This window comes from Cutaneotrichosporon cavernicola, assembly GCF_030864355.1.
Source record: "Cutaneotrichosporon cavernicola HIS019 DNA, chromosome: 3".
In the NCBI taxonomy this organism is placed as follows: domain Eukaryota; kingdom Fungi; phylum Basidiomycota; class Tremellomycetes; order Trichosporonales; family Trichosporonaceae; genus Cutaneotrichosporon; species Cutaneotrichosporon cavernicola.
Window position 1 is genome coordinate 732,020 of NC_083395.1, and position 12,997 is coordinate 745,016.

General features: G+C 56.7%; 2 protein-coding genes across 2 annotated transcripts; both read right to left on the bottom strand.

Moving 5' to 3' along the window:
• Positions 1-1,196: 1,196 nt before the first annotated feature.
• Positions 1,197-3,089, bottom strand: sge1 (uncharacterized protein; the record flags this gene model as incomplete). The annotated part of the gene is made up of 3 exons (XM_060598715.1): positions 1,197-2,201; positions 2,239-2,604; positions 2,646-3,089. 3 exons carry the CDS (start codon positions 3,087-3,089, stop codon positions 1,197-1,199), a joined length of 1,815 nt encoding a protein of 604 aa, XP_060455481.1.
• Positions 3,090-10,896: 7,807 nt separating this feature from the next.
• CcaverHIS019_0302870 (uncharacterized protein) lies at positions 10,897-12,879 on the bottom strand (the record flags this gene model as incomplete). Its single annotated transcript, XM_060598716.1, has 7 exons — positions 10,897-10,959; positions 10,990-11,019; positions 11,423-11,511; positions 11,689-11,779; positions 11,909-12,655; positions 12,687-12,824; positions 12,859-12,879. The coding sequence occupies 7 exons, from the start codon at positions 12,877-12,879 to the stop codon at positions 10,897-10,899; spliced, it is 1,179 nt and encodes a 392-aa protein (XP_060455482.1).
• Between the last annotated feature and the right edge of the window lie 118 nt (positions 12,880-12,997).

Here is a 12,997-nt window from a genome sequence, read left to right on the forward strand (position 1 = left end):
CTGTTAACCGTTTGCCCTGTCCCAGCAAAGGGCCCAATCTGGCCCGTCCCTGTCCTTTTTTCATTTCCTCATTTTTTGGCGCTAAGGAGAATGTAACGCAGTCCTGTTTTTGAATGCAAAGTTTGACGCAGTTTGAATCGCATTTATTATCCCTATCATCTTATTATCCCTATGATTAACTATTACGGTACTGTATTCCTCACAGTCGCCAAAGCCACAGATCCTAAGAGCAGTTCAATTTGGCTCAGAATAGATGACCTTGCAGGCGGCAAACCTCCCTTTGCCCTCTATGCCCCTCTCTCCCAATTGATGTTACGCGCCCTCTGGCTTTGTTCCTAGGTAGACACCGGGACAGACACCTGAAGCATATGGGCAGCGTGGGCAGGATATTAGCTCACATGCCCACCCAAGAGTCACCTAGCAAAGTCACATTTCAGGTTTAGACAACTGCGCAACCAGCAACCAGCAACACAACAAGCTGCAAGGTTTTGCCTTTCTTACGTGGAAAGCGTGGAAGCACCCAGACCTTCGGCAAGAAGGTCAATACTGTATTCCTGTTCCAGTTGGTGTCATGACGACCGGCGGTGCAGTGCCTATCCCACCATCATCCTGCACACTGCACATGCCTCACATGCAACGCAAAGCCAACCATGTAACGAGACATAGAGCATGAACGAACGTAAATCTCATAACAACCACTCGTAAGAAAGCGTTACTGATACTGCGGGAATGAGGAAGCCTTTCGTGATACGGTAGCGACACCAGAAGCGGCGGTAGACTGTAGGCATACCACACCCCAAGTTGAATGTAGATTGGTCAGCGGATGACGAGTGAAGGCAGGAGGGGAGGGCAGAGAGGTGGTAGGCGAGGAAAATGCTCGCAGAGCGCGTGCGCGAGCGCGAGTGGCGTGTCATGTCGTTTCTAGAGCGTGGTTAGGGGAGCAGCTCCCAAAGTCGAAAATCGAAGCGGCCGCAGCCGGGATTTCAGCGTCCATGTATGTGGATGTTGGGGCTAGATGTATGCGATGGTGAATGCCAGTTGGAGAACAGTCATGAGACGAGCGCGTTGTGCATTGTTCGAGTATCGTCCGTCGTCTGGAGATGCCCAAAAAGGGGGAGCAAGACCAATGTTCGTCGTGTATGGGTAATGTCTTTGCGAGAGGTTCGCGTGTATGATCACGGGGAGAATTATTGCGCTCACGCGAGGCCAGCCTGCCAACCGTCACCTTGGGTGACAGTGTAAGGCTGTGACATCTGTGGCGGATGGCTGTCCCAGGCTGGTGGGGCATTCGAAGGAACGGGTGCCCACCCGTCAGACGGAGGGGGGACCATGTGTGCACCCGAGGACCCGGGTGCGCTGTCGATAGAGCCAGCCGACGAGGGGGGGTCGCCGCCCGCGTGAAGCATGTCGGACCGCGAGGAAGGCAGGAGCCGCATTGCAGTGGGAGGCTGGTGCCATCCAGCATATTGGCTCGACGGGTAGCCAGGTGACATCATTGGCGATGGCATGGGAGCCTGCGAGGGGGGAGGCGCTGGTGTAGCAGAGTAGTAAGGGAACGCTCCGGGTGCCGTTGAGGGAGGCTGATAGTTGTACTCGCTAGGTTGGTAGTAGCTCGGGTCTGTAATGGGAGGCGGCTGCGACAGGCGCCTCACATGCCCGCTCTCCACTGGGCCGACCGTTCGAGGATTGCCACTGTAGGGTTCGTAGCGACGCGACGATTGAGCCGTGTTAGGCCGCATGGGTCCTGAAGGCCGCGGCGCCGGAGCCATAGTGTGCATTGGTTGCGGGTCGTAATAGCCGGCTCCAGGAGGAACCGAATAGCCCGGGGATGGCACAGTTGGCAAGAACCCGGTACTGACCGTTGGGACGGTGACGGCACGAAGCCGCTGGCCGTGGTGACCGTCAAATGCGGCGGATTGACCGTACGGGTCGCCGTACATGTCTGCGTATGCTGTCGGCATGCGTGCAGGCGAGACAGGCCGGTCGTCCTGCTCCCCGTGGTATCGGGCAACACCATCTTGGCCCATCTCGATAGTGGGTGGGTAGCGGAAGTTGGCGACGTTAAGGTACTCTGGACTAATGTCCAGCGCCGTGAACTCGGGAATGGTGGAAGGCCTACGCAGCCGGCCTGCGACCGCGTCCTCTAGGGTGTAGTACGACACCACGTGCTGGTGGAACCCATTGATGGTGAGCGTCATGGTCTGGTGTAAGCGCAGCGGGCGAGATCAGAATACCAACCTTCTTGACCAAACCGCCGGGCTGGAAGAGATAGCTGTTGGTCAAACTGCCAACGAGCTTGCGCTCAAGATGGCGGTCGATCACAATACCATTCTCCAGGCGGCATCCTCCCGCTTCGGCAGCAGTGCGAGGTCGCATCTGGCCATGTGCTAAGGTTGGAGGACGGCGACCAGAGCTGGCCTCCATCGCCATGCGGGACGATTCTGCACAATAGCCATCTGCCGAGGAGGCGTGGCCAGGCGTCGAGTGTGCTGTCGCTGGCCTGGACCCATGCGAGCTTCCAGGCCGACTCCCACTTTCCTTCTTGACGTCGTCGCCGTCCTTGCCATCCTTGCCCTCTGCAGGTTTGATCGTTTCACGGTAGACCTGAGGTCTCAGATTGTGACTCATGTTTCATCTTTACTCACAAGGAAGTTTGCGAGGATTCGGCTAGGACTCCACGAGTGTCCGTCTGTCCATCGTTTGATGCCACTCTCCTGCTCGTCGTAAACGAACACGGAGCCCGACTGGACCATGCTTCGTTCCGAGTCGTTGAGGCGCCTTGTCACGCGGGGGATCATGCCACGACGTGCTGCCTCAAAGACGAGCAGAGCATCATAAGTCGTGGCTATGAAGCCGTGAAAAGGAGGCGCAATGTCCTCCGCTTTGTCGTCCGCCATGGCGCGATTGACAAGAATGGAAGACGATGGCGAGGACGAAGGGGGTGGGGTAGGGAGGAAGGATGGGGGAAGGAAGGTCGAGTGCGTTGACGGCAACACTTCGGCTAGCTGGTGAGGCTGCAGGTTGGGCAGCGGGTGTGCGGTCGAGTGTGAAATCGAGACAATGGGCTGGTCGACTAACTTGAAGGTCATGCGAGCCGTGAAGTGTGCGCGATCATTGACGCGTTCAGTATCGAAAAGAGATGGTGCCAGGATGATGTGTACACGCAAGATGTTTCGAGGTCGTGACCGCAAAGGGCAATGGTGGAGGAATCAAGTTGTGGTCGCGTTGGTTTGGAATGATTGATGATTGATGGATGATCGTGCGGAGAACGGCGGTAGACTATGTCAGTCCCTGATGATCATCTACAGAGACGAGAGAGAATGTGATGATGATGAGTCCGGCGCCCCAACACACAGTCAACACGATGAGACAAGTGGCAAGTCAAGGGCGAGGGAAGGTGTGACGGAGGAGTTCAAAGGATCGAGGATCCGATGTTCCAATGGTCGTCCCGGCGCCTTGAACAAGTCAACAGGCTACGACGTGCAAACACCGAGGTGGTAAGCCCGAGGAAGGGGTAACGAGTGGAGAGGAAAGTGGTAGCAAAAGCTGTTGCAGGGTTCGTGAGGTACAGTGCTTGTTGGTGCCAAGGTGATGAGCCAGGCGTTGCGGGAGTGGGTACAGCAAGGGATGTGGTGACCTGAAGATGGGGGATGTGACTGCCAGGTGGCACGGTGGGTTGTGGGTTGTGGGTGGTGTGGGGGCGCGGGTTTGGGCGTGTGAGCACCGATGCGCTTCGACGAGGGATCGAGAGTAGTGCAAGGAGAATGAAGAGATGGGTAAGACTAGGAAGTAAGAGTAAGAGTAGGAGACAAGGAGTAGAAGGGAATGGGATTGTGTGCTTGGGCGTGGGTGTGGACTAGGACTAGGGCTTTGTATTTGGCGTGTGTGCGTGCGTGGGCGTGGATGTGGCGTCTGAAATTAAAAGAGGAGGATGATGAATGAGGAGAAGAAAGGGGTAACAAGGGGTAAAGTCTGTAAAAGATGCCCAGGTTATGGGTGATGGGTTTCACGGGTTGACGGGTTCGGCGACAGTGTGGGTTGACAAGAAGAGCTAAACTCGAATGATAGTGAATAATCGACAGCTGGTCAGACCCCGCACGTCGTACGCCGCCGACCAGCTATGACCAGCCTACCATTCCTGTTCACCCACTCACCCAACGACACCAGGCCGCCCGGTCCCCCCTTGAGCATGCACCTAAACCTAGCAAAGCAAAAGAAGAGAGAGGATCCGAGAGGAACCAAAGAAGGGGGAGCGGACAAGAGCAGAGCCATTGAGAATCGGAGACCTAGAGCAAGGAAGCTAACCAGAGGACAAACGCGAGACGCAGGGTGGTTGCTCTGTCATCAAGGATCGAGGGCAAGCCAAGGGGGGGGGGGAATGGGGCCACAGGGAACAAACGGCAACCAAACAGGCCAAAGGGAACATCCGATCCAAAAAAAATAGGCACACACCACACACACCACAAACACTACACACAACTCCAGCCCCCTTCCTTCTCTTGCCCCCCCCCCCCCCGATCCGACATCCGACATCCGGCATCCCACATCGAGGCCATGAACGCCAGAGCCAAAGCCAGAGCCAAAGCAAGTCACCAGGCCATCAAGCTCCACATATACCACATCGCCCTCCAATGCTCCCAAAACAGTCTGAAAAGACGTGTGGCTAGTCACTGTAAGGAGCACTGGGGCTTAAGTGGTCAAGAGTGAAGAGTGGAGGTGGTAATGATGATGGTCATAGGCAAGCTGACTGCCGGTCTGCCGGTTGATGCCTGCCGGCTGGTCAAGCGGGGGAAGAGGAGATTGTGATGAAGTGAGGCCAAGTTGGGTAGGGTTGGATGATTGTGAGGGGTGTGCCTGAAAGATGGATAGTCCAACTTTGTATTGCTTCCCTGCCTAATTGTCTTTTGCTGCCTTTGGACTGCGGTACTGCGGGCAAGGCAACCTCATAAAGGTGCCGAGCCTGCCTGCGGAGCTGGGGATCTACAGGGGGTGTTTGCCCTCTACCTTCGGCCATGATCGGCCAGTCAAGTGCCGTGCCCAGACAGTCTAGGCACTTCAGGCAAATATGACCTGGCCGACCTGGGGGTAACCGACTGGTTTTCCTGAGCTCTCAATGAGCCCATGAGCAGATAGCAGAAAACTTGGACCCTGAACCACGAGTTAGACACCTGTCCCTTTTGAAGGGCAAAGTGCCTAAGTGGCTTGGTTCCTTAATCCGGTGATAACCCTGGAATCCCTGGATTACCCTTGATCCACCCCGGCGGCCCCTATGTCCTCTGCCCATCTGGCAAGCTGTCACCTTGACCAATTGACCATTTGTCCCTGGGGCCTACTGGCTACTGGGCCTGTTAAGCCCATATGCGAGCAATGTCCCCAGGTCTTGCAAGTCTAGTCGCACATCTTCTCCAAACCGTACCATAGGCCGGTTCCATTTGACCTCCTCTCGGACGAGTCGACGCGCTTCAACCTGGGACTCTGGTGGGGGAATTGGGAAAAGAAGGAACAGGACGAGGAGCAAAAAGGGCAAAGTTCTCAAAGTTTGCAATGTCCATTCCTCCTCTAGCCCTTGATGGTTCGTCATCGTGGCACCAGGTGCAAAATACCACTACCCCACACCAACAAGATGGCCACAAACACCAATTGACCAAGTTGCAACTCGAAAAGAGCGTCCACCCATCCGCTAGGGTTCCGCTCTGATGCGTTTTGGTTTTTGGTCATGATACAGAGTGGGACCCGCCTCTTTGGTTCAGAGCCAAATGGAGAGCCCACCGTGCCTGCACTCCTCTTAAACTGTTCCAACACCCGAGCCCCTCTCATCTCAGGCACCCACGCGCATCGCCAAATCCCTTCATCACCCCTTTGCCCTTACTCGCCATCGCCATCACGGACCCCCAATCATTCTGTGCCTCGGTGACCATCTTCGCGATCAGGCTAAAGCATCCGCAAAGCCAGCCCAATCAGAGAGGATGAGAGAAACACAACAATATACCTCTTTTTCCGACCATCCCACACCACACACTCCAACACCGGATCCGCCTAATGGTACCATCCAGTCATGGCTGGATGGTGGCAGGCGGGTAGTCGGCTAGGCGGAGCAACCCCGTTCAGACGCCACCCAGTAACAAGGATACCGGAACCAAAGCCCATCCGCGCACCACAGGTACCAAACCCACACAGTCCAGTCCACACTCTACACTGTTGCGCCTCCTTCAAAGCTCAAACAGCGTTCGAGACTTAGGGAAACACCGCCCAGCAGCGTACCGCGTTATACACGCAGAGCACCAAACCCAGAGCGATCGCCGCCCCCGAGACCAGGAGAAATACCGCAACCACTCCAGTTTCGGTGTATGAACTACTCACCTTGGTGACAACCGGGTCCAAGCGATCCGATGTTTGCAGGCAGTAGGGTTGCCGAATACCGGGAGTAGGCAAGTAGAGTTGCGCCCAGATGCAGAGGTGGTCGAGTGCGGAATAAGTGGTGCACAGGCGTTTGTTGGAATGGTAGGATTCGATGACGATATCAAAGGATCAGAGGTTGTGGTTGGGTGGGAGATGAGAATGGCCTAGGCCTGGCGCGGCAGGGAGAAAAAGTCGGGTAGAGTGTCAAGGTGACGCGGTTGTGACGAGCCGATATAAGGGTGACCGCAACGTAAGGGTGTGCGCGTTCGTTCCAGATTGGGAGAGAGCGGGAGCTTGGGAGATGATACGAGTGCGCCTATAGTGATGGTTGGGTTGGGTTGGGTACGTAAACACGCACGATTGATTGTTGTTGATGCCTTGTGGCGTAGGCTGGCCCAACTTTGTAATCGATCGAGCGATTGATGACGATGTAATCAATAGCTGCCGAGAGTATGAGAGTCGCAAGTGGGATGATGAGAGATGTGGAATGTTCAAGTTCCAAAATGGTCGATGATGAATCAAAGTCAATCAGAGATTGAAGAGTGACAAAAGAGGTCAAGCGATGTGTCAACGCCAGTCGCGAGTCGTACTGTTATTGCACACTGTATTGTACTGTAGATCCAGTCAGCACCATCTCTTCTAGAACTGTAGAATTGTGGCAACAAGCATCAAGCTCTTGGACCCTGTTACGACACAGTTACGGGGGTAAGGGGAAAGGGGCAATTGACAATGGGCACAAGGGGGGTTACCGCAACGGCAACGTCCACTCTGAGACAGTCATGTTCTGTTCAGAGACTAGAGTCGACGCGATGGATTCCCACCTCTGGTCGACCTACAGCGGTAGGTTTGCGGAACCCCGAGTCTGGCTCCCACACTGTAATCCAATCACTTCATGTTCCAACTCCCATCACCTCCTCGACTGCTTACTCGCTCACTTGAACGCGGTCACAAGGGTACACGCAAGCCTCAGGCACTCGTCACCTATCAGCCCACAGCACATACTGCGCTTGGCTTGTTCTCCAGTGCACTGGTGCCTGCCTCGTGGCTAGTGGCCCGCCGGCTCTACTCCTCGGTACCGCAGCTGGCCAGAGGAGTCTTGCCAGGTGCAGTCTACCTCCGGCCAGTCCTTATCTGGCCTGTTGCCAGACTTGAAGCGGTCGACGACTTGCGAGACACGACAGCAAAACGGGCCTCGATTCGCTGACGTGCCTCACGTGACATGGCCACGGCGAGGTACGGCACCTGCTGTTTTTGTTTTTTTGGCAACTTTGGCCGACTGGCTAAGACGAAAGAGAATGAATTGGGCAGAAGGCATAAGGCAGCGAGGTTAGACAGGTTGTAGACTGGCATATGCCAACATGTAACGCTGTCCTCTGGGCGCTGGTCTCCATCGCCTAATCGCCTGAGCCTGGCCCTTGTGGCGCCTGGAGTGTGATGTGATCTGCAATGGGTGGACCGACCCCGCACCGCACCGCCACCTCGGGCAAGAGGGCGAGGGGAGGATAAGCTTGGGGCTGTTTCTCCCCCCCATGGGCCCATGTGCAAACCCAAGCGTCGCTCAAGACCGGTCCATCCTTCTCGTGACCAAACTCCAGGAGGCTCGGAACGGATGACAGGCCTCAAGTTGACTAGCGCGGATTACACTCACCAATCACAATCCGGAATTTCGATCACTGCCGTCAACCCGAATAAGGCTGTCGCACCCAAATGATGCGCTCGGGACCGCGGCCCTGCCTCTCAGCTGAACCGTAAACCTAGCCCCGAAAAGCTGTGACGGTGTGTGGATTTGTCGCAAATCGGTGGTTGCGATCGCGGGAACTGGGCCAATGCAGATAGGCTCAGGCGCGAATGTTGGTTGAGACGGGCCGAGCTAAAGTCAGCTCGAGTCCATTTGTTTGATGCTGGTCGCTGGGAAGCTCTCTTGCCTCATGCATTTGGGTCACCCAAATGGCACCCACCAGCGACCGTGCTAGAGTCACCGGGTCGCGATTGGGTTGACCATTACGAGAAGACCTATCCATGTTGGGCCACCGTCACCGTGCCCGACCGTTACCCGTTGATCCCCATAATTTTTTTGTTGGGTGTCACCTGGTGACTGCTCGACTCACCGATGAATTCTTTGTTGCTGTGCTGGAGAGTCGGTTAACCGAGAGGGTTGAAGATGAGTTAGAGATAGGAAAATATGCCCACGGGGCTTTAAGTGTCGCTCCAGATCCTCCGTTACACTTTCAACCTGGGCGGCAGCAGCAGCAGCTTGGGCTTGGATCAGGCTGCGGGCCGCATGGAGCATACCTGGAGCGCGACAGTATCTGGGAATTAACCCACGCTTTAGAGTTGCATGCTAGAGTTGCTTGGGTTGTGCTAGGCCTAGAGCAGACGTACGACAGCTGCCACTTGACATGGCAGAGATCGGGGCCAGCATGCGTTCCACATAGCTCTCGGCCTCTGCCCAAGCTCTCGGAATCATTTGGCGCCACACTCGCTTCCAATGACACACAACGCCAACCACCTCCTGTATTGACGTTGCGATCAGCTAGTGAAGCGCTGACGTGGTGGGGACCAATCGGCCCTGTAATACATCCACAAGCACGACGTCGCCATTCTTGTGCAGGAGAGCAATTGACCACTGAACAATGGGCCCCAAGTTGGTGAGCAGTTGAGTAAGGACAATGGTGTGTGGCGTAATTTGCTCCCGGTGCTAGAGCACCACACTCTATTCTTTGAGACTCAGGTGAACATCTGGCGCCACTTGTTTCAGGCCTGTGGCAGCGCCACGGATCGCCGGCTACCACCTCTCACTCACCTCATCTGATCAGGCTCCGGCCGCTGGGACAGGGATCGAGCCCATGCACCCAACCCGGCTACAATGACGAGCCCCAGGCATGCCAGAGTGAGTACGACGACGGCGCGTGATGGATTACTCTTGAACACATGTGACGCCGAGTTTACGCCGAGTTTCGCATGCGCCAGCGACGCAAGGTTGAAGCTTGGGGGCAGAATAATTGCCTGCCGCTCCGCTCAAGACCACCGGCCGATTAGTGAGTGCCACCTGGTGACAGGACGGCAGCTTGGCAGGATTCACGATCCTGAGGCGCAGCATCCGTACATGCTCCCGGGTTTCCAATCCATCAAGACTTGGACGGCAGAGCAGGGTTGCCCGCAATTCAACCTGGCGCGGCAAGCGCCCCGGCGCCCGGGTTCCTCAACCAAAGAGCTAGCGAGGAGACAGCCCTATCGCTCACGTGCTGGAAAAAAATTGAGTGGGAATCAAGACCCTCCTACCCATGACCACCGAGGGGCAAGGTTAACAAGCTACTGGCCCAAGCGTTGAGATGACATCTGGGACGAACATGAGCCCTCGAACTCAACCAGGTGCCGGTTAGGTGCCGGTTACCACTCGTGCGTAAGCTCAGTGCCTGCACACGCCACTATGAATAATGTGCCTCTGATCCTCGATCCCGTGGTATGCCAGCTGATTCCCTGGGGTGCCGGCACAACAGTACCGCAGATGTGGACAGGGAGCCTCACGAGCGTCATAGCATTTCATCTTGTCAAATTGGGTCCGGATCAGCCCACATGTTACCACCCATCCCCCAAATGCCACTGCCTCTTCCGGGTGTCACGCAATGCCTCTTCTCAAGTCGGCCTGCCCTGACCGGCACAGCGCTGGAACGGTGTAAGTGGAAGCGAATCTCCCACAAAGCAAAGCAGAGGCCGCAACGCAGAGGGCGGCCTGTCACGCTCGTCGGGCTCTGAGGAACGAGGTACAGGACAGCTGTGGCAGATAGCTGGTCAGCTGGGGCCCGACAGATATGACTGATTGGCCAAAAGTAATGGCTTTTTCGCCAGACGTCCCTTGGGGCCGGGGAGTGCGACTCTGTTCTACAGACACCCAGAGCGCTGGGCAAAAGTGCGTTATTTCGACACAGAAGTGGCACCGTGGCGGCAATGGACAAGCGTGTGAATACAGTGGGAGCTTCTAACCATCGCGGCACGCAGACAATGGAGACGCGAGACAAAGCCAAAAAGCCAATGAATTAATGTCCGAGAGTTGGAGTGGGGGAAGGGGCAGCGCAGTGGTAGTAGTCCCACAGTTTCCATGCGCTTCCGAGGCCTTGTTCTCATGGCCTCCGACCGAGGCCGAGTGTGGCACACAACGGCACCGGAGCTCGGCACAACTACTGAAATCGGAAGCAACTAGGTTGGCACGCAATGCGACATGCAATGCAACATGCTGTGCGATACATAGAGTAGATACAGATGAAGTATTGGAGTGTACAAAGCAAAATGGGGACGTGCCGGTCGTAAATCCCCGTGTGGCCCTCCCTCCCATCTTCCCTGGTATCTAAGTCCGGCTCCCCCCGTCCCCTCGCTCTCCTGCTGGTCAGCCGAGGTCCAGTCGACAACGACAGGTTCAGGCTGTATTTCCCCTCATCGCCTAACGCCCCTCGCTGTACCGGCCGTCGTTGCCTAACGACAGCGAGAATCTACCCGCATTCAGCTCTTCGCCTCCTCGCGCGCCCTCGCCTTCGCCTCCTTCTTGGCTTTGAGCTTGTCCCACTGCTGTCAGCGTGGCTGCTGCTCTCTCACCTTCTCTTTGAACTTGTTCAGCTGCGCGTTCTGATGTTAGCGATACCAGGGGCCCGCGGGACTGCTTCAGGCGGCCAGACTCCGCCACTCCGCCACTCCCGCCACCTCGTTCCGTCCAACACTTCTGGGCGGCATTCGCGGTCCAGATGTAAGTATCTGCACGAGGTGCTGCCAACCGATGCTGAGATACCCAAGCGAGCAGACCTCGAGGTATAGAACTGGGTTATGTTGTCCGTCATCATCGCGGAACCATGAGACCCAAACCTCTCTCTTCCATCATCTCCAGAGGGCGCGATCATCTTCCGGATCCCTACAGCGAAAGGCAAGTTGGAAATCCCCTCACATTCCCAGTGCTTCATCGCAGTGATGATGCTCTGACCTCCCCGATCCACCGCCTCAATCTGAGAGCCACCCAACCCAGCAGGTTACTCACCAGCTTGGCGTTTTCCTGCCGGCTCTCTTCGAGCTTCTTGCTGCAGGCGCACACCTCCTCCTCCAGCTCTGCCACTCGCTTGCGAAGCGCTATTCCTGTCAGCTCACCGGCACTTGGTGCCGAGACTTTCAGACCCGTAAACTACCGTTGGCAGAACGCCCTCGGTCGACCTCGTCACAAGGCACCGACAGGCAAATGAGACGGCATCGTCCCCCGAGCTGGCTTGCCAGCGACACTTTGATCTCCACCTGCACCTCGACACTCACGTTGGTTACCTTGAGTCCCGTTCTCACGTTCTGGTGCCGGAGGCGCGATCATCTGCGAGCGGAGCACCTCCTGATGCCTCGCCTTGCGAGCCTGATGTCAGTTCTGGTTGCCGCCAAGCCTCATCATGACCATTCCTGTTGAAACACGCTCGCCAGGCCCAGCTGGGCCGGGTTCCTCGCGCAGCTCCGCGACCAAACACAGTCACATCCCGGTACTCACCTCCTTCTGCACATCCAGCACCATGCTTCGGAGAGCGACGTTGCGCTCATCGGCGCGTTTCTTGAGTTCGCTGTTTTCCTTCTCAACCACGTGCGCATGCACAGCCAGGGCATCGAGCGACGCCCGCAGGCTCGCGTTCTCGAGCGCCAACTCCTCCGGCGTCTTGTCCGCTTTCTTCTCCTCTGGGACAACGTAGAACGACTCGGAAGGCGACGGCGACTCGGTGCGGTCCTTGGTCTTCTCGCCTTTTCCCTTCCCCTTCTTCTCCTTCTTGTCCTTCTTCTCGGTTCCAGCCTTGATTGGAGAGGTGACGGCCGTCGTCAGTGCCCGCGGGAACGAGATCTCCTCCATCATGTTTTCGAGCATGCCCCAGAACCGTGCGAACGGGTCACCGGTATCAGGAACAGCGCCCGGGAGGAGGTAACTCTCGTCTGGAGGCTCGCTGCTCGAGATGCTGCTGTGCATGGGGGATGTCGGAGCGAAACGTGGCTCCACGGGACGCATGGCAAACGGAGGCACGGACGCGCGTGCTGTCGTTAGCCCGTCTAGTCCTGGCCCACCGAGGCCACTGCCAATAATTCCAGGACCGATGGACGCGGAGGAAGAGCGCTTGGGTTCGCGAGTGGGAGAAGGTGGTGAGGAGGGACGGAAGGGGTTGGGCGGGGCGTCGAGGGCCGCTATGCGCCGCTCCGTGTCACGTACGAGACGTGCGTGCTGGTTGCTCAGCATCTTTAGCGTTCCTCGGTTCTGGCATCAGCAGGGTTTGGGGATGACGGACGCTGTCGTCGGCGCTCTGAGCAGCTTTGTCGAACAGTCCTTCCGCTTCACGAAATGCATTGAGGGCGCGGTCGAGCGACGTGCGGTCGGCGTCGAGCCGGCGGGCGAGGATAGACGCCTGCGCCGAGAGCTGGTGTGCCTGCGTTAGCGGAGCCCGGGGTGGACTCACTTACTCTCTGCAGACTGTCTGCCATGGTGGATGTGCTGGATGGTGGTTGGAGTGCAAACGACATGGAATGCGGGGTACCCCGCGTCACCTTGAATGTTGTCACTGTTACTTTCTTTGTTCCCTCTTATTCATCTTGCCACCAA